Source organism: Macrosteles quadrilineatus, unplaced genomic scaffold, assembly GCF_028750875.1.
Source record: "Macrosteles quadrilineatus isolate MER2022 unplaced genomic scaffold, UCM_ALF_1.0 Scaffold_7__1_contigs__length_78375512, whole genome shotgun sequence".
NCBI lineage: Eukaryota > Metazoa > Arthropoda > Insecta > Hemiptera > Cicadellidae > Macrosteles > Macrosteles quadrilineatus.
In genome coordinates this window covers 70090430-70118008 of record NW_026542600.1, presented here as the reverse complement: position 1 = coordinate 70118008, position 27579 = coordinate 70090430, and the positions used below count along the sequence as shown (strand labels likewise).

At 34.9% G+C, this 27579-nt stretch overlaps 1 protein-coding gene across 8 annotated transcripts in view; it reads right to left on the bottom strand.

The window, feature by feature from the left end:
* LOC128998075 (probable nuclear hormone receptor HR3) overlaps positions 1-27579 on the bottom strand; it is a 123594-nt gene that overhangs the window by 15622 nt on the left and 80393 nt on the right. For all 8 annotated transcript variants that reach the window (XM_054424061.1, XM_054424060.1, XM_054424058.1 and 5 more), the window contains 3 exons: positions 10274-10501; positions 3456-3642; positions 737-921 (listed from right to left, as the gene is read on the bottom strand). In XM_054424061.1, the coding sequence (XP_054280036.1) occupies positions 737-921; positions 3456-3642; positions 10274-10501 (600 nt within the window). The remainder of the gene's footprint in view (positions 1-736; positions 922-3455; positions 3643-10273; positions 10502-27579) is intronic.

Below are 27579 nucleotides of genomic sequence, written 5' to 3'. Positions count from 1 at the left end.
AACATTAAAATCTTTGAAAACCACTGATTAATTTGAAAAAAGTTACAGTTCTATAATTACTTGCAACAGGAAAACACTAACTTGGGGTTTCACTGTAAAAATCTGTAAGCATAAAATTTACGAGACAAAGTTTATTGGTCTTTAAAAAAATCTACTATACTACATAATATTCTGTTTATAGACCCATATATTACTGGGGAAAATGTGTTATGTACCACAGAGAAATTTTGATCACTAAGACAGATCAATTGAAATATCCTCACAAGATTCCTAAATTAAAGACCTAATATTTATTTAATGTTTAAAAGGAGTTTTTACAGTTATCCACACTATGTATTAGAAGACCTTCCTTGCTCTCAGCGCTCTTAAACACAATTGATATCTCAAATAGTTTGCTAGTTTACTTCACGCCTAACCTAGTTATAATAGCGACTGCGTACAAAGCTATGTAAAAAACCGAGATAGCAGTTGCTAATTCCATCTATCAATCAATCAACCACTCTGAACGAATACACTCACGGGAAGACAGCTAAATAGCAGTGAGCTAACATAGAGGCTATCAGTGCGTTTTGGCTCTAGTGTGATCCCTAAGGGTTCAATTTTCTTCAAGGGCGCTACAGACTATCCACCGTTCTTTTACTTGTAAATCTCAACTTTCTAGAAGTTTTAGTGCCTCGTTACTTTTCATCTCAAATGTCTGTCAAATAGTACTTGACGGTCAATTAAGTTGATTTACCTGTGGGGATGGTCGTGCCCATTATGCTGGACGTATCTACGGTGTGCATCGTATCAGGGTAGTACGTCGTACTGTCCACTCCACAAGGGTCGGTACTGATGTCTTGATATTGTATCTGACCACCTCCGTGTCCCTCGTAGATCCCGTACGTGCCGGGGCTGTAGACTCCTCCCCCTCCAGCATACCTGCGACATCACACATGTGCTACACTCGCTATCTTGGATCTTCTTAACACTGAGAATATTTATATTGGTCCTTTCACACACCAGAGGTTTGCTATTAATAGACATTGTGTACAAAATATTTGTTAATAGTCAAACCTTGCGATCAAAATAAAATGCTGGAGTCGTGTGAAACCCCCAAAATGAAATTGGCCCTAAAAATGTTATTGAGTTCAGTTAATCGCAGAGTATTCAGAGGAAATCCAATTTATAGAAGTAGTTGAACCGGTCTGAGGAACGTTTAGGGGGTCTGTCATGAGGAAAGCAAAGTAAAAGGAAGAAGTCAACAAAACAAAGCATAAAATTGTAAATGATAAAATGAATGGTAAGATTTACAGCAGGAGATCCTTTCGATTTGAGTTTTCCCTCTCTGAAAGCGGAGGTAGCAAGGAATCTTGCATGAACCTGCAAGAAAGAGAAAATGAACAATGATTCTCGATTAATAGTTACAGCACTTTGAACATTTTTCCTGAATGATATACAATCCCCATTCATTGTGAAATTCCAAACTGGATGTTTTATTTGTAAAATATACGAAACAAGATTTAACTAATGAGGTTTAAAATTATAACTGAGGAAAGATTTTTAACTATCTGGACAGTCAAATTAATTATATTTTGTTTTTTAATTGATTGTTTTTAAATACAAGTATTAGCATGGGCCAGATATATGTATTTTTTTAATCCATGTTTTGCCTCCTGGATTGATAAAGAGTACCTACTAGTACTAGGTTAAATACCTTTTTACGTCTTCAATCCTAGTTATCTTTTTCTGATGACAATTCGGGGCAATCAGTCCCATTGTCAAATCTTGTGTCTTGTTAATTACTGTTAAAAGCATTGATCGTTGCATTCCACATGTAGTGCATACACACACTGTCACACGAAACATTTATATTTACACGAAACAATTTAACTTGTAAATGTTTTGTTTTAATTGACAAAAAGAAGGCTCTTAAGGTAAATGATGCCCATATACAACCAGAAAAGTTTTTAGCTGCAAACAAAGAAAACGAGACAGATCTTAATCAAATGAATTAAATTATAGAAAAACAAGAAGAACTTTACACTAAGATTAATGAGTTTGAAAAACAATTAGAGATGGCAAGATCATATCGACAAAAACAATATTCAAAAGCACAATTCTACCTCACATCTTGGTGTAGTGATCGACTATGGTCTTAATTGGCGAGAACATATGGACTCACTCTGTCAAAGACTAAACAGCACCGTCTTTGCTATCAGGAGGATTGTAGCAATAGGTACCCCAGAGGCTGTGATGGTTATGCGCTATTCGAGAGCAGTATGACATATGGAATGGTTCTTTGGGGCGGCTCTTCAGTCAGCAATCTCAAAAGGGTATTCATTCTACAAAAGGAAGCTCTTTGAACCATGGACTACAAATGAGAGATAGCTGCAGAAGAGTTTTTCCGGAGAAGAAAATCTTGACAGTGGTGTCGATGTTTGTTTACGAAACCGTACTGCTGTCAATGAGGAAAGGTCTTCCGAAAACTTGCAATGTTCATAGACACAACTCAAGGTTTGCTAAGAACTATAACCTACTCTATCACCGCAAACAACCTTTTTGAGAGAAAACCCTCATACCTGGGAGCGAAGTTTTATAACACACTGCCAGAGGAGCTCAAGAATTACTACGAAGCAGAAAAAATGAAGCCCCACTTAAAAAATTGGTTGTCTTTCCGGCCTTTTTACACTGTTGAAGAATTTTTAAATTAGAAAGACTTTGATTTGAATGACTTTTAACTGTTACAATGATTGCTTTGTTATTGTGCTGAAATCTATTTGTTTTGATTGTTGACGCCATTTCAAATCTTGATGATTTTGTAATAAAGTTGTTCTCTCTCTCTCTCTCTCTCTCCAACATTTAATACTTTTGGCCAGCCTAAACAAATTACTAACATCGTGCGGAACCGGTACACTGACTGATGCATGTTAGCCGATAACAATGCTTTCAACAGTAATTAATAAGACAGAAGATTTAACAATGGGGCTGATTGTCCCGAAACAATAGTCATCAGAAAAAGACGCCTAGGATTGAAGTCGTAAAAAGGTGTTCAACCTATTATTAGTACAGATATGTTTGTTTAAATGTAGAATATATTGAAATACTTATTTCGTACATTTAACTACAGTTGTTTATAAGATAATCACCAGGAGTATTTCATGTCTAACATTAAAAAAACGTAAGTCATGCTAAACAGATTGTGAATAGTGTTTGAACAAGGTGCGTTCGCTTCCCATTTTTGCCTGGTGGATTATATACTCCAGTTATTGAATGATGGCAATAAAAAAAATGGATTTTCATCCGACAAGCCAGGAGGGTACCAATATTAGGCCAAGTTCACCAATATTATATTCAGGCAAAAAGTGCCAAAACATCCAAAATCCAGACATCCAGAACCAAAATAATTTCAATCTGGACATCTAGGGCTGAGTTTAAAACCTTAAGATACATTGCGTATGGCTTGTTTGACGTACCCAGCGCTGGGGAAGAGGTGGAGGTTGTCCGTAGATGAAGGCGTTTGCTGTCCATCTCCGTAGCTGGTTATCCCTGTAGTGTCGGGAATCTCAACCTGCTGCGCACGTTGTTGTGCCGCCCTGTGATATCGAACCTCATCCTCGACCTTCTCACGTTGCTTCTTTGACATCCGCCCAAACTTGACAGCTGTAATAAAAGTTTTAAAAATAAATTATGAATAAAGACCAAAGACAAAGCAAGAAATGTTTAGAGTTTTTTGGTTTGAGCCTTATACCATTGACAACAATGATTCTTGGTGAATTTCTCATAAGTGGGTTTATGAAGACACCTTTTCCTACCCTCATAGGCTTCAAAACAACAAAGTAACAAAGGCATTAATCCGGTAAGAGTCAAAGAACCCACCCACTCTTCCGTCAACTTCAATTTGAGTCTTCCACCATTTATTGGTGAGCCTCTTCCGCCAAACTCTAGCATAGTGAGTTCCACACCGGAGTTGATCAACAAGGGTTTTAGAAACTTAATCTAGAGTTTATTAAGATGAGTTTCCGACCATTAATATAGAGTTGACCAAGAGGGGTTTCAGACCCTCAATCTAGAGTTGATGAAGAAGGGGTTCAGACCCTCAATCAATTCTAAATACCCTCGCCGCAGCAAACCTGCAGACTAAGGGAATTTCCGTTTACTTGGCTGGATTTCTACTAAAATATTCCCTAAAAATTGTCAGATTTATTTCCTATTTAATTAACATTAATTTTAGTGAGTACCTAGGTTTGCTGCTACAGGGAGATTGAGATGTATTGAGATGTATTTTTTTATTGAAATGTCGTTAGCTTAGTATTAGATAAACCAAATTTCCAAATTTGGTTTAAATATATTCATAAACAAGCAAACTACAAAAGTTTATTTATTCTGCATAAGAATAACATGGGAATTTTCAATTTACAATTTTTTAAATTACCTCCGTAACCGTTGGGCATACAACAAGACTTCAATATACAAAATTATTTCTTTTATTAAGCTCTAAAAAACGGTTTGGAGAGAAATTATGAAATTTTGTGTTTTTAGAATCAAAAATGGGGAAAATCTATTTTTACCCCATAAAACCCCCCATTAACCCCTGTTCCCATTGTCTGATTATGCTGGTTCGCAAACTCGTTCGAATAAAGGTAGGTTTACACGTTTGTACCAAATTTCATTAAAATCGGATCATTTTTGCTTGAGCTATCGCGCTAACCGACACACACACACACACATATATGAATAGCTTATTCCCTATATGGAAAATTCGCTAATATTTCCTATATAGAAAATTCGCTAATATTCCCTATATGGAAAATTCACTAAAAGTATGTTAAGTCAAAACATAGCCCCGGGACCGATTTACTTTTTTGTTTTGCTGTCCCCAGAAGAGAAAAGGCAAAAAGTTTTCCCTATTTTTCCAAACTATTCCATAAAGAATAAAAACATATAATTTAGTATATTTTAGGGTATTTATAAGCCTAATGGTCATGGGGGAAATTCCAATATCTGTAAATTTTAAATTCCCATGTCACGCTTAAGGATAATAAACTGTTGTAGTTTGCTTGTTTAGGGATAAATTTTGATAAAACATGGTACCGGTACATTAGTCTATAATACTTTTAACATTTCTATAAAATACACACTTTATTACCTTGCTCGTAATCCATGGTTCTCATCAAAATTAAACTTTATTATAAAATAAATCCGACAATTTTAAGGGAATATTTAAGTAAATATCCAGGAAAATTGGAATTTTCTTAGTTTGCAGGTTTGCTGCGGTGTGGAGGCTAGAATTACGTTAGTTCTACCGATGATACCTTTAAATTAGTGTGGTATCTTAAGATATCTCCATACTGAAAATCAAAGTTGTATATTAGCTAATAATTAAAGAAACCTGTTAAAACTTTGAGGAGTGCAAAAATATTGGTAAAGATACCAGTCTCCAGGGTGTTTTTGGTAGAGATAAAAGTTGGTGATAAGAAAGATCACCGACCTAGCTAGGTCAACGCTCTAACCCCTTCACCACCCCCTTAACTCTTTGCCGAAACTTCCGAGGTCCTGAACCCGGAATTGCCACGAGGAACTTAAGATTTCAGAACGCTAATTGGGCATATTCTCATTTTGCCGTCAAAAATAAAACATTTAATTAGCAACTTATGAAAAGTTCACAAGTAAATGCGCTTACAAGGGGAGGTCAACGCTCGCCCCTCCCCCCCACCACCCCGCGAAACTTACTTCCGGTTCCACCTTGCCACACGCTATTCGCCTTTCCATTTACAACCCCTTTATTGTGCCAGATGGCATAAACAAATCAAAACTTAATTTAAGGTAAAAATATTACAATTGTAATTTCGTTATATTTATGAATCCGTAAAATAAGGGAGTAAAAATAAATAATCCGAGGATCTAACACAGATTAACTTAGACTTAGAAAAATATAAAACATAAAAACTGTAATACAATGCGACGCTATATTTGTATATTATGCACGCAAAGATAAGTATATTAAGGAATATTTCAGATTAATGTTGAATGTAAATTTTCACGTTATACCTTTCTGAAGTAAGGGAATATAAAACGGAATAGAAGAGTGCCAAGAAGGGTCAGTCACCCTTCACAGCCCTCCCACCACACGCAAGGATTTTCACATTGGCATTTCAGTGTCCTCTGGAGAGAGGTCATTTGCTTCAAAACTGAAGACAATTTATGAAACTGAAACCTAAGGTGTTCTGACATTAAAATTAGAATCACGGCTGTGTTGTTTTCAAATTTCAGAAATGATAAAAACGTGCTCATAGACGATAAATAAACAAAAAATCCCTGTTCACTGTAAATTGTTTGAATAAATGTGAAATGTCCTTAGTAGTGCAAAGGATACATGAATAATTCACGTTGGTTTCAATTGTATGCTAAAAATTGATTGCTGATATTAAACTAACACGCACGCTGCGCCACCTAGCAACTATCACTAGTGTTTGTGGTGAGGGTAGCATGTTGTTCTGTTGGTATTTACATCACTCTGACGTCACGCTACGCCACCTAGCAACTATCACTAGTGACGTGGTGAGGATAGCATGTTGTTCTGTTGGTATTTACATCGCTCTAACGTCACGCTACGCCACCTAGCAACTATCACTAGTGATGTGGTGAGGATAGCATGTTGTTCTGTTGGTATTTACATCGCTCTAACGTCACGCTACGCCACCTAGCAACTATCACTAGTGATGTGGTGAGGATAGCATTTTGTTCTGTTGGTATTTACATCGCTCTAACGTCACTCTACGCCACCTAGCAACTATCACTAGTGGCGTAGTGAGGGTAGCATGTTCTATTGGTATTTACATCGCTCTAACGTCACGCTACGCCACCTAGCAACTATCACTAGTGATGTGGTGAGGATAGCATGTTGTTCTGTTGGTATTTACATCGCTTTGACGTCACTATGTGTCACGCTACGCCACCTAGCAACTATCAATAGTGACGTGGTGAGGATAGCATGTTGTTCTGTTGGTATTTACATCGCTCTAACGTCACGCTACGCCACGTAGCAACTATCACTAGTGACTTGGTGAGGGTAGCATGTTGTTCTGTTGGTATTTACGTCGGTCTAACGTCACGCTACGCCACCTAGCAACTATCACTAGTGATGTGGTGAGGATAGCATGTTGTTCTGTTGGTATTTACATCGCTCTGACGTCACGATGTGTCACGCTGCGCCACCTAGCAACTATCACTAGTGACAAGGTGAGGGTAGCATGTTGTTCTGTTGGTATTTACATCGCTCTGACGTCACGATGTGTCACGCTACGCCACCTAGCAACTATCACTAGTGACGTGGTGAGGGTAGCATGTTGTTCTGTTGGTATTTACATCGCTCTGACGTCACGCTACGCCACCTAGCAACTATCACTTGTGACTGGTGAGTATAGCATGTTGTTGTGTTGGTATTTACATCGCTCTAACGTCACGCTACGCCACCTAGCAACTATCACTAGTGACGTGGTGAGGGTAGCATGTTGTTCTGTTGGTATTTACATCGCTCTAACGTCACGCTACGCCACCTAGCAACTATCACTAGTGACGTGGTGAGTATAGCATGTTGTTCTGTTGGTATTTACATCGCTCTAACGTCACGCTACGCCACCTAGCAACTATCACTTGTGACTGGTGAGTATAGCATGTTGTTGTGTTGGTATTTACATCACTCTAACGTCACGCTACGCCACCTAGCAACTATAACTTGTGACTGGTGAGTATAGCATGTTGTTGTGTTGGTATTTACATCACTCTTACGTCACGCTACGCCACCTAGCAACTATCACTAGTGACGTGGTGAGGGTAGCATGTGGTTCTGTTGGTATTTACATCGCTCTAACGTCACGACGTGTCACGCTACGCCACCTAGCAACTATCACTAGTGTTTGTGGTGAGTATAGCATGTTGTTCTGTTGGTATTTACATCGCTCTAACGTCACGCTACGCCACCTAGCAACTATCACTTGTGACTGGTGAGTATAGCATGTTGTTGTGTTGGTATTTACATCACTCTAACGTCACGCTACGCCACCTAGCAACTATCACTAGTGACGTGGTGAGGGTAGCATGTTGTTCTGTTGGTATTTACATCGCTCTAACGTCACGCTACGCCACCTAGCAACTATCACTTGTGACTGGTGAGTATAGCATGTTGTTGTGTTGGTATTTACATCGCTCTAACGTCACGCTACGCCACCTAGCAACTATAACTTGTGACTGGTGAGTATAGCATGTTGTTGTGTTGGTATTTACATCACTCTAACGTCACGCTACGCCACCTAGCAACTATCACTAGTGACGTGGTGAGGGTAGCATGTGGTTCTGTTGGTATTTACATCGCTCTAACGTCACGACGTGTCACGCTACGCCACCTAGCAACTATCACTAGTGTTTGTGGTGAGGGTAGCATGTTGTTCTGTTGGTATTTACATCACTCTAACGTCACGCTACGCCACCTAGCACCGGCAGGTGGCGTGAGAAATGGTATGAAGTGTTGTTTATTTTATGGCGTTACTTATCTTAACAGCAGTTTTAGCTTTGTTGACTTACATCCATCTATATGACAGGAAAAAAAATTGAGATAATTTTTAATCCTTCGAAATATTTTAGGGCTTATAGAATGAAACTGATTAAGAACATAGCATTTTATAGCATGTGAAATTTAAAGTACATATATTTTTCTGTAAGCTATCATTTTACCCAACTGTTTTTATATGCTGACAAATTTGTAGCATTATTTAAATGTTACCTATTTAAATCTTTCTGGTTACGATTGAACATCTGAAACCCCCTTTTTCTATGTCAACAGCCTTTAGTGAACTAGAGTTGATGCATTTAGCTACATATAGTTAATATGTTCTTTTCATGTTTTATAAACTATTTTCGATGTAAAATCAACGCGCTGTGATGCTAGGATTCTGATTCTGCGATTCTGGTATACTGACCCATACTGACCCATGGAGGAAACGTTAGGCGTACGCGGTCAAGCGTCGTGCAATCTACGTAGGCAATTTACTGATAACAGGGTTGGCAGTTCGTTGACCGTTTATCATCTGTTTCGTTGTCCACTCACTCTTTATTTCATTCAATGGCTTTTCTTTAAGATCGTTGACACGATTTATCTGTTTTCTTCGTCAATACAATGCAGGAAACATAGAAAATAGACGGTAACCTAAAATGCTAACACTTATACGAATTATAAATTAAGTGTTTACTGATTTACGCCAACTAATTTGATGGCAAAAACTTAAAACGTAATGATTTTTCGGGTAATAATAAAAAGTGTACTCCAATCCTTTTAACTATATATAATAATAACTACAACAATTATCCATTTCTTCATTTGTTTTGGGAATACAGAATAAACGTACACAGGTTCCATCATACAGACTATAGTGTGGGAGTTAAGCGATAGTGTCGCATTAGAGGAACTGGAATACCTTGGTCCAATTAAGGTTGTGTATGAGATTTTCAAAAATATAAAAATAAAACAATTTTACGCTACACTACACTGTTTTAACGAACTTACTACGCAAGATTTTAGTCCAGAAAACAGCTTTTTTGCCGCCAGCTTAATCAAACGGGGTTTCATTACATGGTACTATAATGAGTTTTTACCGGACACCAACCTGATTATATTTAGCAATGAGTGGTTATAAACAAAAACATAACATCTCTTAGAGGTTATGAGTAGTGATTCTTAGTCCTTTAGTCGGTGGGAATAAATAAGGATTTGTATAGATTTGTTATTGTTAAGAGCTTAGAGTAGCATGGCGTAAAATATCATACGTAATTAATTCGTCCAAAATGTGTTTACCGGACTCGTATGGTAATCCCGTACTCGACTTCGCCTCGCACGGGAACGACCACACTCGTCCGGTAAACACCTATTTTCAGGACTAGTAACGTAATATACTACTGTATTGTAGATAAAAAACGTAACTAAACTAAAAGATAACTAAAATTTATATTACCTTAAAACACAACAAAGTTTAAAAATAATTGAAATAACTCCGTTTTATTTAAGTAACTATCGGCAATTTGTACTATTCTACATTTGAGATTTCATCATTCTTCTTTAATTATAAATACTTATTTTTTTACTTATTTAAATTTGCATTCATTGTCAAGTTTCTTTTGCAAGATTTTGGGATTAATTCCTGAATATATCTCAAAAGTAGTTGTGATTGGACCCCAAGAGTAGTCATTAGATTTTACCTCAGTATGGTCATAAATAAACTAAATATTATAAGTGACTTACCGTCTCTGGACATGCCCAATCGCAGACATTTTTGTAGCCTGCAATATTGACACCTGTTGCGATTGACCCTGTCCACTATACAGTTCTTGTTCCTCGGACACTGATAGTTGACTACAGAAGATTGACTGCGTCGGAAGAACCCTTTGCAGCCCTCACAAGTAATCACCCCATAGTGCACCCCACTGCTCTTGTCCCCACAGACTTTGCAAGGGATTATTTCAATTTGAGCTGAAACAAACGAAACAAAACGATTAGATTTCGCTGAAGTTCAAACGGTATTTGGGTAAAAACATTAGGATTAATACATCGGTTTACAAAAAGTGGAAAAATCTTACCGAGGCTATTTTTTTCAGTTTTTAAAAAGAGTTTATTGATTGGTACGAGTTTTTAGAATATGTTCGATTTGAGTGAATATTTTGATACGGCGATTCAATAATTTTTTAAACTGTTAGATCCTTTTGTGATAAGAGTATGTGCTCGTACTTCTTGTATGAAGAGCTAAATTCAACCGATAAAGTTCCAGGTATGGCTGTGTAGCATCGAAAATTCCAATGGAACTTTGGAGAATTGTGGCGTTGTGCAAGGGTCATTGTTTGGGCCGATACTATTTATTTTGTTGTCGAGGTTCAAACCATGGCTTTTTTATTTGATCCTTGGTGAAAATGGTATTTATCTTGGCAACAAACGAGTATACAAAACATATACTTTAAATATTTCAAGCAGACCAACACAATAATAAACCATAAGTTCAGTAATATAAATTATTAAAATGGATTTCATATACCTAAGCTTCTGTTTCAGCTCCTACTAACAGCATACGAATCATTAGTTATAAGATTTTGAAGTAATCACAGATATACAGTAACCAGAATTGCTCCTACACCAATACAACATTAGTTCATTAAAGGTTTGTGAACGGAGTAAGATTCCTCCAGTAGCAACAACTACAACTGAAATCAAATCTTCTGACATTAGTTGAAACCCTCTGTGACGCGTTTGGAACTCTGAGCAAATAAGATTAAGAGAAAGCGCTTGACCGTTCTAAAGAATCTTTGTTTCGTACTATAAGATGCAAACCCATAAATGGCCGCAGACAACTCAATGCAAGACATGAGTGGTGGCGGGTCGCGCTTGGAAGTTGCACAACACAAGTCGCGGAACTTTCACCAATCCAGCAGCTCAACAGCAACAGCTGGTCGCGTCATGTACATACAGTAGTAGTACTGTAGGACCGTTGATTAAATAAATACGTACCCCCGCTGCAACAAACCTGAAGACTAAGCAAATGTCGCATGAATAAATACCCTCCCTTATTGGATTTTCACTTAAAAATTACCTATTGAAACAGTGCCTCTTAACCATGAGAATAGCATGATCATTTTAAATTTACAGTACTGTATATTTAGAATTTTCTGGATTTTAACCGTACAAGGATACTTTAAGACACAGAAGTAGATTATTTGTTCTTTCGAGATCTACAAAATGGTTTAGAGAGAAATTGAGAAATTCGTTTTTTGAGGGCCACAATGAGCAACTCCAATTTTACACCATAAAATCCCGTTCCCGTGGTCCGATCAGCTGATTTGCGAACTCGTTCGATGATTCACACGGTTGTACCAAATTTAATCGAAATTGCATCGATATTCCTCGAGCTATAGTGCACTATAAATATGAATTTGAACGAATGGTGTTTTTGGTCTCTAATCAAAAAGAAAAAGTAAATTCGTTCCGGGACCATGAGATCTAAGGTGTCTTATTCCCTATATGGGAAATTCAATTGGTTTATTGTGTCACACGAGTCTACTGGCATAAAATACTGCGTTATTTCATACAATAACTGTTTTCTGAAAGAATGACTTACTATAAAACTATAACACCTGTTTTGTTCCTCTCAACTATCCTATAAGGAAAATTTCGCAGTGAAAACTGTATGATATGCGTTCTTTTTGTAGAAAAAATTGACAGCTGATCCATGAAGATGATTGTATTTGAGTATTTAAAGTAAATGATAAATACCTACGTAGGTAAATTTGGAAATTATCGTATTGGTATAGTAATTAGAGCTATTAAACCTGTGGGATTCGCATTATTTATGTGAAATTATTTATAAGTGATTTATTATTTGTGAGATAATAATAGGTTTGGAACCAACCTGATTCAGAAAATAAATTTAAGATAAAGATTGGGGAGGAAAACATAATACGGTAGCTACCCTAACTAATTCAAATGAATGTTGAGTCAGGTAAAATATGGAAACGTATAAAAATATTTTATTTGTATCTATGTTTGGAACAAGATTTTATTTTTGACTTGGAATCAGTTAACTTAACCTTGGAATACGTTCGAAACATAACTTGATATATATATTAGGTTATAAATACAAATAAAGTTTATTAGTTCAAAAACTAGGATGTGTGACACGATTTAATTTCCAATATCCAACAAATATTTCGGGTGTTTCCCAACTTAATAATGTTATGCAAGTTTACAGTAGTTACATTCAATTCAAACTCATCCACGATAGGTTTTCTAGCATATATAAACAATATATTTAAACGTAATGGAAAATAGGTGACTTTAAAATTCAGTGCAGTCGTTCACAGTTTTCCAATCGCAAAACGTTTTTAACTGGATGTTTACAAAAGGGCGTCTTGTTCGAAAACTAGTATCTGTGAGTTTTAACCGTAACATGAAGCTCGTAAATTTATCTGGAAAATTTAAAGCGTAATTCGTACAAAATTTGTTGTGATGGTGAACGCCTTCGAACAACGAATGCAGCTTATACTTCAAACTGCGTTGCGGCAGAGGAAGGAGAAAGGAATATAAGGCGCCGAGTAATCCCATAAAATAATATAATTTCGCGATTCCTGTATAAACCTATACATAAATATTTATTATTTACATAAAAACAACATCATTACATAAAACTTTCTTTGCGAACATAATATGTAGATGGCAATAAATCTATAATCGTCAAGAACTTTGAGGCTTCTGTTAGTATTCTAGTCTGTGCTTCTGTCCATAAACCAGCTGAAATATAATTTACTCTAGCGTAATATTTTATCCGCCTGAACATTTTACAATTAATTTGAAATTCGTACCAGCGCTCTATTACAGCACGGCATTAGCTTGCACAAAACAATGTCATTACTGTAATCTGGTTTGTGTGTCAAGCAAACGGCAAACCAAGCTCAGCTGGGAGAATAATATAGCTAGGACTCTCTACTAAAGATTATATAAATGGTAATATTAATTCTTATCTGTGCATAATTTAATAAACAACGTTGTAGTGAAGGTATTTGAAATTCGTACCCAGAGAGGCAGAACTGCTCAGCGGAGGAATTGCAATGCGGAGGGACACGTTTTAATGCCACTGGTATACCCTAATCTGCTTAGATCTCCCGATTTAAGACTTTTGAAGGGCAGAAGAAAAACAAGCGAATAACCCCAAAATTTTTCACGGTCAGGCGATAAGTAATCTACATTATTTGTGATGAGAGGGGACTGTGCTCGGGAGTTGGGTAAGGTCCCTGTAAGCTACATTATTTGTGAGGACAGTGTTGAGGAGGAGAGATTATTTGCGTTGGGAGGGGACTGTGGTCTAGAGTTAGCTTTGTGATGGTAAAGGACTGTGGTCAGTAGATAAGTAAGCTACATTATTTGTGTTGCTTGAGGACAGTGTTCAGGAGGTGAGTTAGCATTATTTGCGTTGGGAGGGGACTGTGGTCAAGAGTTAGCTTTGTGATGGTAAAGGACTGTGGTCAGGAGTTTTAAAAGTAAGCTACATTATTTGTGTTGCTTGAGGACAGTGTTCAGGAGGAGAGATAGCATTATTTGCGTTGGGAAGGGACTATGGCCCAGAGTTAGCTTTGTGATGGTAAAGGACTGTGGTCAGTAGTTAAGTAAACTAAATTATTTGTTTTGCTTGAGGACAGTGTTCAGGAGGTGAGTTAGCATTATTTGCGTTGGGAGGGGACTGTGGTCTAGAGTTAGCTTTGTGATGATAAAGGACTGTGGTCAGTAGTTAAGTAAGCTACATTATTTGTATAAGAGTGGATTGTGCTCGGGAGTTAAGTAAGGTCACTGTATTTGTGGTGGTAAAGGACTGTGGTCAGGAGTTAAGTAAGCTACATTATTTTGTGTTGCTGGAGGACAGTGTTCAGGAGGTGAGTTAACATTATTTGCGTTGGGAGGGGACTGTGGCCCAGAGTTAGCTTTGTGATGGTAAAGGACTGTGGTCAGTAGTTAAGTAAACTAAATTATTTGTTTTGCTTGAAGACAGTGTTCAGGAGGTGAGTTAGCATCATTTGCGTTGGGAGGGGACTGTGGTCTAAAGTTAGCTTTGTGATGGTAAAGGACTGTGGTCAGTAGTTAAGTAAGCTACATTATTTGTGTTGCTTGAGGACAGTATTCAGGAGGCGAGTTTGCATTATTTGCGTTGGGAGGGACTGTGACCCACAGTTAGCTTTGTGATGGTAAAGAACTGTGGTCAGTAGTTAAGTAAGCTACATTATTTGTGTTCCTTGAGGACAGTGTTCAGGAGGTGAGTTAGCATCATTTGCGTTGGGAGGGGACTGTGGCCCAGAGTTAGCTTTGTGATGGTAAAGGACTGTGGTCAGTAGTTAAGTAAGCTACATTATTTGTGTTGCTTGAGGACAGTGTTCAGGAGGTGAGTTAGCATTATTTGCGTTGGGAGGGACTGTGGTCCAGAGTTAGCTTTGTGATGGTAAAGTACTGCGGTCAGTAGTTAAGTAAGCTACATTATTTGTGTTGCTTGAGGACAGTGTTCAGGAGGTGAGTTAGCATTATTTGCGTTGGGAGGGACTGTGGCCCACAGTTAGCTTTGTGATGATAGAGGACGGTGGTCAGTAGTTAAGTAAGCTACATGTGTTCCTTGAGGACAGTGTTCAGGAGGTGAGTTAGCATTATTTGCGTTGGGAAGGGACTGTGGTCTAGAGTTAGCTTTGTGATGGTAAAGGACTGTGGTCAGTAGTTAAGTAAGCTACATTATTTGTGTTGCTTGAGGACAGTGTTCAGGAGGTGAGTTAGCATTATTTGCGTTGGGAGGGACTGTGGCCCACAGTTAGCTTTGTGATGATAGAGGACGGTGGTCAGTAGTTAAGTAAGCTACATGTGTTCCTTGAGGACAGTGTTCAGGAGGTGAGTTAGCATTATTTGCGATGGGAGGGACTGTGGTCTAGAGTTAGCTTTGTGATGGTAAAGGACTGTGGTCAGTAGTTAAGTAAGCTACATTATTTGTGTTGCTTGAGGACAGTGTTCAGGAGGTGAGTTAGCATTATTTGCGTTGGGAAGGGACTGTGGTCTAGAGTTAGCTTTGTGATGGTAAAGGACTGTGGTCAGTAGTTAAGTAAGCTACATTATTTGTGTTGCTTGAGGACAGTGTTCAGGAGGTGAGTTAGCATTATTTGCGTTGGGAGGGACTGTGGCCCACAGTTAGCTTTGTGATGATAGAGGACGGTGGTCAGTAGTTAAGTAAGCTACATGTGTTCCTTGAGGACAGTGTTCAGGAGGTGAGTTAGCATTATTTGCGATGGGAGGGACTGTGGTCTAGAGTTAGCTTTGTGATGGTAAAGGACTGTGGTCAGTAGTTAAGTAAGCTACATTATTTGTGTTGCTTGAGGACAGTGTTCAGGAGGTGAGTTAGCATTATTTGCGTTGGGAAGGGACTGTGGTCTAGAGTTAGCTTTGTGATGGTAAAGGACTGTGGTCAGTAGTTAAGTAAGCTACATTATTTGTGTTGCTTGAGGACAGTGTTCAGGAGGTGAGTTAGCATTATTTGCGTTGGGAGGGACTGTGGCCCACAGTTAGCTTTGTGATGATAGAGGACGGTGGTCAGTAGTTAAGTAAGCTACATGTGTTCCTTGAGGACAGTGTTCAGGAGGTGAGTTAGCATTATTTGCGATGGGAGGGGACTGTGGTCAAGAGTTAGCTTTGTGATGGTAAAGGACTGTGGTCAGAAGTAAGTAAGCTACATTATTAGTGTTACAAGGGATTTGATTTAAGTAAAGTAACCTTTTTGTGGTCTTTGCTTCGATTACGAATTTAGTAGACTGTCGGGTTTGGGGTGGGGAGAGTGTATGCTATTACTTCACTTCTCGAACGGATTTTCCAGTGAATATTGACGAATTTTTATGCTAAAAATTGGGAAGTGGGGGGAGTAAGAAAATTGTGTGTACCCAATGTTTCTGGGAATTGTAAGGGAATTACAAATATTTAAAAAGTGGTAAAAACCACCAATCACTTCTTCAAAATTATCCAGCATGCCTCAATGTTTTGAATTATGAGCATTAATTTAGGCCAGTAGTAAACACTTAATAGCAAATCAAACAAACTTTTTAGAATAATATAATAAATTTCTAAATTAATATTTTTGATAACAATCCATTGTTTAGCTACGGTAAGTTATGCATCCAGCCATACTTCTATCTCAAGTCTTATGAATTAGAGTATTAAGTGTAAGTCTTATACAAAAACATTTTTTAATTGAATGCCGAATTAAGGAAAAAAGATTTCGAAATGCTGTTCAAAACAATGATAATACAGCAAGTTGAAATCTCAAGACCTATGGCCAAAGTAAGTGTCCAAAGGTCAATTGAGTTATAATTAGAACGAAACACTGTTTTCTTTATGTAAACGACAAAATTAATATGGTAATTGTACAATTTATAATTAAAATGGCTTATTAATTGTTTACTACTGCTTATAAATTCTCTGAATACAAACGGGGGGGGGGGGTATGCAAAAGTTTAACCTGGAAAAGCGAATATAAATGTACTGTATATTTATTTTACAGTTATTAAGTAACATAAAGATACAGAATGAATAGTGTTATTCGACTTTTAGGTATTAATGCAAACGCACTGCATCTAAAACGCGGAATTCTGCGATTATAATTATAAGTATTAATCAATGAAGAACTTGCGAGAATTGGAGTTACAATGCATTGTAGGAGATGTTTTCCAAAAGTTCTCAAGAATTGTTAGTTTTGAACGAATTACATATACTATATTAATAATTATTTAAAACCTTTTATTTTCTAAATGCGAATGTGGTTCTAGTTATACAAGTTATATTTAATATATTTACTATTATATATATACAGTATAATATATGACAATCAGTACAAAATATTACATTGAGAACATGGTGAATTTTATGAAGTTTGAAGGATTTTCATGAACATTTAACCTACTAAACTATATAGGACGAAATCCAAATCACACAGCAATATTTACAGCTAATTAATTTTCATTAATATTCATGACAAAAATTATAGAATTTAGATTATAAGATTTATAATTATATATAATTATATTATATAATTTGTCATGTTTAAGTGTTAGATATGTACAAATTTAGGAAATGTTGATCGTGCTAATACTTTGACTGCACTGTTAACGGATGTTCGATGAAAATCAAAACAATAGTACAAATATTGGCTGTACATTTACATTTACAGTTTTACACCATTATCAAACAAAACTTAAAAACACTAGTTGTAGCGTAGAAGGTTATCGAGTCTTATTAAGATCCAACCAATGAATCTGCTGTTAAAAAGTGCACCAATGTTACTCAACTCTATGGAAACTGCATAGAACAATAAAAATACAAATAATGTGAGCATACAAATACAATTTGTATAATAAGCAATTCAAATCGGACTTAAACCTATGTACAGTAAAACCTTGATAAGAAGACCCTCATGGGATGATCAAATATGACTTGTTATCAAGGTTGACTCCTTATTGAGATTTGCAATAACATGCATTTAAGGGCAATATAAAATCAAGGGTATTAGAAACACTTGTTATCAAGGACCACTTTTTATTGAAGGTCTTCTTATCGAGGTTCCACTGATAAAATAAGTGTAACATTTTGTCTCGTCGCAGTTTTCAAAAAGGGATTTAATAAATGTGTTCGTAATGAAAACATGTTTATACAGGTATATTATACATGTTTCTTATTTTTTATTTTCTATAAACATCGATCATAATGCTCTCCCCTCGGTACTAAATATAAATAACAAATAAACATAACATAGATCATGTAGACTTAATCATCAACTAAATCTATGCTTCAGTGTATACTGCATGATATTAATTAGCATAGGCCCATTAGACGGATTGTACTGTTAATCTGGGATATAATTGGCATATGCACGTTACAAATGGTTGTCTAACGGACAGGGGCGATGTTATAATGTCTGTATCAAGACATAACGTATATGCAATAGTAAAAGTAGTGTTTCAATCAGTTTTGGTTTTTAGGTTAAATTAGGATTCAGTATGACAAAATATATAGTTCATCACAAGGTTAAAGTGTTTTTCAAACCTCACTAATGTAGTTTCAAGCGCTAATTGGTAAACATGTACAGCACAAATTTAATTGTAACTGTACTGATATATTTAAAGTGGCGGAACCGGGAAACGAACCCAAAACACCGCTTTAACCTTTAACACGATATAAGAAAATATTGTCTTCATCTTGGGGCGATAAAAAAACAGCAGTTCTAGGGAAACTCCAAATTAAAATACACAACAAAATAATTATGCAAAACAATCTAAATACATATATACAATTAAGCATCTAAGTACCGTATGTACAAAATGTACATCGTATTTAAAATAATCTACGTCTTCTTAAGAGCTGTGGAGCTAAGGACTTTAACTTCCCATCCCGTTGTGAATCGGAGGACCAACATGAAAAAAAAAAATGTTTTTCCACTTCATGACCAACTCCTCGGACTTAAAGTTGAAGCCGATCTGTAGAATGCAGCATTGCCTTCAATGACGGAGGCTAACCCTTATTTTGTATTACGAATGTTTAGAAGCATTTCAGAGGTTACAAGTTGAACGCATTGAGTTGGTGATGAAGTAGTGGCGTTGACTATATATACCTATATAGGTATATATAGTCAATGGTAGTGGCGTGGAACCGTTGGCGTATGCGTCTTTAGTTTGGGTGCGTAAAGCTGTTTCCTCGCGAAACTCTTAATAGCCTCAGGAATGTATATTCCCTTTAACACCTCATAAAACTTCACAAACCTCGACCTTTTTAATGGGCTGTAAATGCGAAACTCCAAATCGGGGGACAAATTTTAACGGAGCGTTCACATACGTGCCTCATCTCACGCGTTCTACCAATCGGTATCACAAAAACTCATTATTTTCAATACTGTTTGTTTCGACTTCGTGTCGACATTTCTAAACACCATTAACGTCGCGATTTTCTCATTACCGAGTGAAGAGCGTGACGTACGCCATTTCAGGAGCAAATTGACCTAAGGTTCGTTAATCGCGTTACAATCAGCACCTGCGTTTGTAGGGCCACGTGCGTTTGTTGCGATCACACAGACTGTTCATTCATAGAGCTATATACTTACAATAGAGTTAGTTTCTTCATAGTATTACCAAACGGGTGTTTCATTATAAAAAATAAACTCTTAATACACTTTAAAGACCAATATATTTCGGCTCAAGCCTTCTTCAGGAACACAAAAAAATGTGTTTATTACTTAGATTCAGATGGTTTTGTCATATTTAAAAATGCATATAATTTACAAAAGATAATTTCGAAGAAGAGAAATAAAGAAAAAAAATTATGTAATACCCAAAAACTTTAACAAGATTGTGTTTAAGATTTAAGTATTAATTGCTGAGCTAATTGATTGTCTTAATTTTATGTCTCATACGTATTTAGCCAATTTTCTTAATCCTTTTAGTGAATAGCACTGTTGACAATTTTGAGAATGCTCTCTCGCATGAATAGCCACAGGTTTTTGTATATCAGGGTGGTTTACACCATATCTGGGGCAATTCATACGAACTCTAGAGTATTTGTGGTTTTGCCAATGCAGTCAGGACAATTTATGCAGGAAATTTAATAAATGACATTCGTAGAATCACAAGTGACGTTACTATGTATATTATATGATTTTTTAGTTTGGCTTCTAGTGAATTACAATACGAACCCAATTTACAATACAATAGAGTTAAATATCGTTAAGCTTGATAATGTTCGACTATTTTCCTGCGATCACAACAATCGTTCATTTACAAAGCTATACTTACAACATGGTTAAGTATTGTTGAAACTTGTTAATGTTCGACTGTTTTACTGCGATCACAACAATTGTTCATTTACGTAGCTATACTTACAATAGAGCTAAGTATTGTTAAGCTTGTTCTACTGTTTCTTTCTTCGATCACATAGATTGTTTATTTATAGCGCTATATAAGATTGTTTATTTATAGAGATACACTTACAATAGGGTTAAGTATTTTTAAGCTTGTAATTCTTCTACTGTTTTTCTACGGTCACAAAGATTTTTCATTTACAGAGCTATACAATAGGGATTAAGTATTGTTAAACTTGTTAATTTTCTACTGTTGCTCTGCGATCACAGCTAATTTATAGAGCTATAGTTACAACAGGGTTAAGTATTGTTGCATGTAATATTTCTACCGTTCGATTGTAATACTTAAATTCAAATTGCTGCGTAGAAGAAATTATCTGTTCATTACGTTTTCTATAGTCTGTGGTTTTATACAACGAAGTCATGACTGGATATTGAAATCCATAGAAACAACGAAGACGCAGTTATCCCCTACCACAATAATTGTAAATATCTACTGTAGGCCGAATTTGTCTGGTATTAGAAAATGCCAATGATAAATCAGTAAGTAGATTTAACATTGACCATGTTTGTCGATGTACTAATTTTCTACACTCTATTTAACGCTGCTGATGGTGAACTACAGTGAGTTGGGGAAATGTCCAGCATTATTTGGTATTGCCGACACTAAAAAGCAATTACTACAGAAGATAAAATTTTAACTAGTTGCAAATTAAGTTTATCAAGGTCAGTCAGTACAAATATAAAATATGATTTAGGTTTACTATAGACGGTTGTGAATTTAATCAGAACAAATCAAATTATAAAAACCTAGAGTGTACGGGCCAGAATTTTACCCCCAGACTTTTACCCCTTCATGAGGTCAGTTCGGATTTTTACCCCCGGAATTTTACCCCCCGGATTTTTACCCCCGGAATCTTACCCCCTAGCCAGATATAGAAAATAAGTGAAAATGATTCATTTTATTTTTTCAGTTTTAATTTAATAGTAAACATTGTATTATTAAGTAGCCTATCCTAATTTATCTGTAACCTTAACTAATCAAACAAGTTTTTAATTTAAATATTGATATTCGAGTTTCGGGATTATATTTTTGGGACAAACTGTTGGTTAATATGTATTATACAAACATATGGGTTTCCTTGCAGTAGTCAACACAACAATTGGTCAAATACTTTGTACCGGATGCCTACAACTACATTTTACAACAGGTATTTCGATGACCTTTCTCGGTACAAACCACAAATAGCACATGGTTTGTGCCTGAAGAAACAAAAAAAGGCATGTGTTATTGTACAAACAGAAACAAAATTAATTGTTTTCTGCAGTGGTATAATACGAAAAGTTCACCTAATTGTCATTTAAATTAGATACTCAGTTTATTATACATACATATTAATCAACAGTAGGCCCCAACCAAACCCAAATCCTGAATATCGAAATTAAACTTTGAAACCTGTTTACTAAGTTGAGATTACAAACAAATTAAGATAAGGCTACTTAATAATAAAATGTTTACAATTAAATTACGTAAAACTGAAAGAAAAAAATTAATCATTCTCTATTTTTTTTTATCTGGCTAGGGGGTAAAAGTCCGGGGGTAAAAATCCGGGCCGTACATCTACAATTGCCTAAACGCTAGTTATTTAGACAGGGGGTAAAATTCAGGTTTTTATTGCTAATCTAATTTATCAGGCTCAGTCTATTTTCATTAGACTTTCAAATCCACGGGGGTAAAATTCCGCCCGCGAAAAACTTTAGAGCGTTCAGGTTACTACGTCATAGTGACGTCAGCTTTGCACAGGGGGTAAAATTCCAGGGGGATAAAATTCCGGCGATCCGTTTTAAATAAATAAAATGTAGAACCTTAAAAATCTTAAAGATCGTGGGTCTACTAGGGATAGGAGAGGACATACAGGATATGAGATGGCACACAAGAGTAGTGGGTCAATTTCATATACATTAAGCCTAACACTATTAACTATTAACAGTATACAGGTGATATCAGGGTTTGTGCTAATTTAGTAACATATTTTTGAATGTTGCGTCATCCAAGCGCAGCTTAAGGATAGCCAAACCTCTAATAAATTTGGAACTCCCATTTCTGCAAATAGAAAATAAATAGAAACGCCTCAATGCTAATAATAGTTACATTATTCCAGAGAATACAATCGTTTAGTGAGGAATATAGTTACCGTAGGAGTACGAAGAATAAATCATCGTATAAATTAAATTTAGAACTTTTCCTTAGTATAAGCAAAACAAATATTATATGTATAAGTTTTCTTTTATATAACAAATATCACCACCACAGCAAACCTGCAGACTAAGCGAATTTCGATTTGCCTAATTGGATTAAAATATTTCCTCAAACATGTGAGATGAATTCCCTGTTTAAATAACATTAGACATATCGAGTTCATAGGTTTGCTGCTACATGAAAGGTAGTAGAGTGTGTTTTAGTAAAGTATTAATACGAAATAAATTAGGCAAATTTCGATCAAAATAAAAAGGAAACAGCAGTTTACTTATTCCATAACATGTGACAATTACAAAAACTTCATGGGAATATGCGGGATTTTAAATTTCATTCGTAACAAAGCGTACAACTACGCTTAAATATACGTAATCATTTTTAACATACCTTTACACATTCTTTAAATTAATTGCAAAATTTCTTAATTTGAGTGTCAAACATGAGAAAACCCAGTATTCACCCACATATAATCTTATACAAAACCCTATAGCTAACGTATCCTATAGAATAATATAAATAGAAATCACTATGGCAATTAGAAGAACAATAAACTCACTTCTCTACCACAAAATTAATGTAATCCATAAAAACCACAAAAGCTAAATCAAAACTGACAATTAAACAAATTCAAAATTAAATAAAAATAGAAAATAAAGAAATAAAAACTAAATTTATTGAATGACCAGTAAAAGAGCAATAAATTTCCATTTTAACATAGGAAACGTAGTAAAATCCGTAAAAACATAAGGCAGATACGATCTGAAAACTAAACGAACTCAAGATTAAAATATAAATCGATACTGAATGGCCATTCAAATAAATACATTTCACTATAGGAAACGTCGTCAAATCTACAAAACAAAATGCAGACACAATCTGAAAATTAACCGAACTCAAGTTAAAAATAAAAATTTGATAATAAATTAGCCTACCATTAACAAATTTACACTTCACCATAGGAGACCTTATGAAATCCATAAAAACAAAAGACAGTCACAATCTTTAAACTAAACGAACTTAAGATTATAATAGAAATCGATGATGAATGGCCATTAAAAAATAAATTAACATTTTACTATTATAGGAAACTTCATTATATGTGAAAACAAAAGGCAGATACAATCTGAAAATTGAACGAACTCAAGATAAAAATAGAAATCGATAATGAATATAAGAATTAGGCCTAGCTATTAAAAAAATTAATTTAAATATCACCATAGGAAACTTTATGAGATCCATAAAAAGTATAAAAAAATGTCATTTATCTATAGGAAACTTAATTACATCCGTAAAAACAAAAGGTAGATAAATCTGAAAATTGAACGAACTCGAAATTAAAATAGAAATCGATAATGAATTAAAAAATTATTGATTAAAAATAAATTTACATTTTACCATAGGAAACTTTATGAGATCCATAAAACCGATAAATAAATTTACATTTCACAATAGGAAATTTTATAAAATCCATAAAAACAAAAGGCAGATACAATCTGAAAATTGAACGAACTCAAGATTAAAATAGAAATCGATAATGGAAGGCCATTAAAGAACAATAAATTAATCAAGTATACAGTGTGGATTGGAAGACTTCCGTGTATAGTAGTGTACGGGAGGGGGGGTGGAGGGGGGGTAAGGACGATGTCGGTCACTGAACTGTTGTAAATAGCACAACCGAGCAATGCCCCACACCCCCTCCTAATACCCCCCTCTACTCATGGATAGCACACGTTTATGTATATTTTTATAATGCAAAGAGATAACAATAAGATATTATTTATGTATATAATTCTCATCTATAATTTAGGATGTACAAAATGAATTAAAAGCATAGATTATTTATATCCAACATTCAACCGATATTGTTTATGTAGAATTTGATCGTGATGGAAAGACTAAATAATTTATATTTTTAATAGTTAATTTATCATTCAAATTATATAGTGATTAAAGCTTAGAGTACGCTATCATTAGACAAATAAAAGTGTGTGTATTGTTGTTGTACTAAGAACGGTGCAATTTCTGCCTAATTATATGTACCTACCATATAAATTTTACGTTTCTTCTTGCTATATAATGGGACAGTGGTTGATTGAACTATAATAACAATAATTAATAGCTATGGACGTAATTAATTTAAAATTATTTTATTATTGATGTTATTTATTTATTTAAACTCACTAAATGGGACTAATAAAAATTAATTACTATGTGTAATTCAGATGTTAAATATATTGTTAATAATTTACTTTTATTTGTGAAGGTATAACTGTATAATTATTTAGATTAAAATATATTATGGTTAATGAAAATAATAAGTAATTTATAAAGGAGAATCAAAGTATACTCTTTTTACCCACAATTTGTTTGATTAATGTAGAGCTAGAAAGTGTTAGTTACCAGAAGTTCAATTTATTGTTAAAGATTTTTTGGTCACGAATATTGGGTTACATTAAGTAAGTACATTAAAAAAAAATGAATAGCCCACTGTTAATTTCTAAACCGATAATTTTAGCCACTGTTAATTTTTTCCATCCTGTAAATTAATTGAATTTAAAACCACCAAAGGATAGAGGTTTGCTAGGTTAGTCTAATCTATTAGTCATCCTATTTGTCTCATTATCCTTAAGTGATAAAAAATACATATTTTAATAAATCTGATTAAAATTAAGGTGCACAAAATGTCAATAACAACTTTTTGGGACACAAGTTTACATATTGAACTTGTTCACGAGTATTTAATATGAAAGAGAGTCAATTTAAAATAGTTTGGGATATCTATAAATAATATAAAATCTCCATATAAAATGTAAATATAAAAGTCTCCACTACAATGGTAAACTAAAAAAGAAATTATAATTACATGCTTGATCGGAAGGGGTTTGTATGTGTGACCCCCTCCCCCTAAAAATATAATACTGCTTGAAAAACTTGACTACAATAATTAGTATCGTTGATAGATTTCAAAAAGTCATTAAAAACTTTACAAGGGGGGTTTTATTATATTATCATCAATGCAACCCAGATCGAGTATATTATTTACATTGTCGGAGCTCTTGTCCGGCTTTGGTTCAACCGGACACCTGTGTTAATCGATCATAAATTAAAGCTTACGATGTTTCTTTAAATTAAACACTGTCACGCACACGTTCCCATGGGTTTGTAATTACCAGTATATAATATGTTCGGTATAGAATTATTTTCCTCTGTGTCAACGTTATTTAATACATAAAATTGGACCCTTTCTTATATTTGTCCTACGCATATCCGAGAAAACTACAAGATGTAAAAGTCTACCAATTACTATTTAGTATTTTAAAATCAGATACAAGTTGTTTAGATCAATACTATTATAATTGATTAGCCTGTAATATATTACAAATACTAGGCCTATACGACGAGACTATCGTTATTGAAACGTAAATTTTTATACTAGGGCTTATTACCCGATACATTCTCTAAGATATGAGTAAAGTATGAATTTCAATCGCAAACTTGTGAAGTAAAAACAACTGTGTAGTTTGTAATACTATTGATTGACAGAAAATATATGATAATACAGACAAACTTTGAAAATAATTTGTTTTTGCGAACTTTACCTAGAGAGAATATGCTTTTACCGTAGGTGGCACGGTAGTATATAGACCCGGGATCGATGAACTTTTGTTCATTTTAATGTCCTCAGAGGTCAAAATCTATTCGTTAAAATTTGTGCGCATATTTTTGTGTTTTTTTATAGGGCACCTGTCATTTGTTTAGTTATTTTTTTTTTATTTCATTAGTAAACGTAGACATTTGATTTAAGGAAGATTTTTGATAAGGAAGTTAAATGAATCCATAACTGGTACCAGAAGTCCAGGAGAGGCCTTGACTCGCCAACTGACATAAGATTGTGGCTCCAAACTTAACAACAAACATTAGATTATGGCTCCAAACTTAACAACAAACATTAGATTATGGCTCCAAACTTAACAACAAACATTAGATTATGGCTCCAAACTTTACAACAAACATTAGATCATGGCTCCAAACTTTACAACAAACATTAGATTATGGCTCCAAATTTTACAACAAACATTAGATTATGGCTCCAATCTTAACAGCAAACATTAGATTATGGCTCCAAACTTGTTAAACATTAGATTATTGCTCCAAAGATAGTTTTCAGTAATTTTTGAATTTATATTAGACCCAGATTGTTTTTAGGAGGGGATTAATTTTAACATAGCCTAAACTAAAACATACTTTGTTTATTTATTATTTACAATATACCGAAAATGTGAATTCAATAAAACAGTTATTTTTTGTAATCTGTCTTTGAAAAATATTGTACAGGTAAATAATAAAATATTGTTTTTATGGTTTCTGAAATTTAAAAGTAAAAAACACCACGATATCTTAAGCAATGATTATGGACAAGCGTAATATATTAATTATTGTCACAACAATTGATGCATCAAAACAGCTGTTTAACGATTATGTATTCACGATGTGTTGAACACGTGCATTTTAAAACAATAGATGGGATTTTGATAAATGCGATTAAAGTCAATTAGTTTGTAAACACGTTGTATTTAAAGTTAGAGCAAATAAAAGATGATAAGTGAATATTCTTCGATTTCGCGACCTTTTTTTTAAAGTGAAACTATTATAGACTTGTAGCCTATAATGTACACATATGCACCCTCGATGACTACTTCTTACTGTATTTGTAATTCTAATTTGTTGCTAATTCTAACAGAATGGTGTACAGTTAAATCTTATTTCATAAGTACAAGGATTTAAATTGACGTCCGGTTCAAAGATCCATTTTATTTCAATTTTTAAAAATCAGGTTCATTCTTGTTTAGGGTTAATGTAATGATACACTTTTAATATTGATTAAAAAATGAT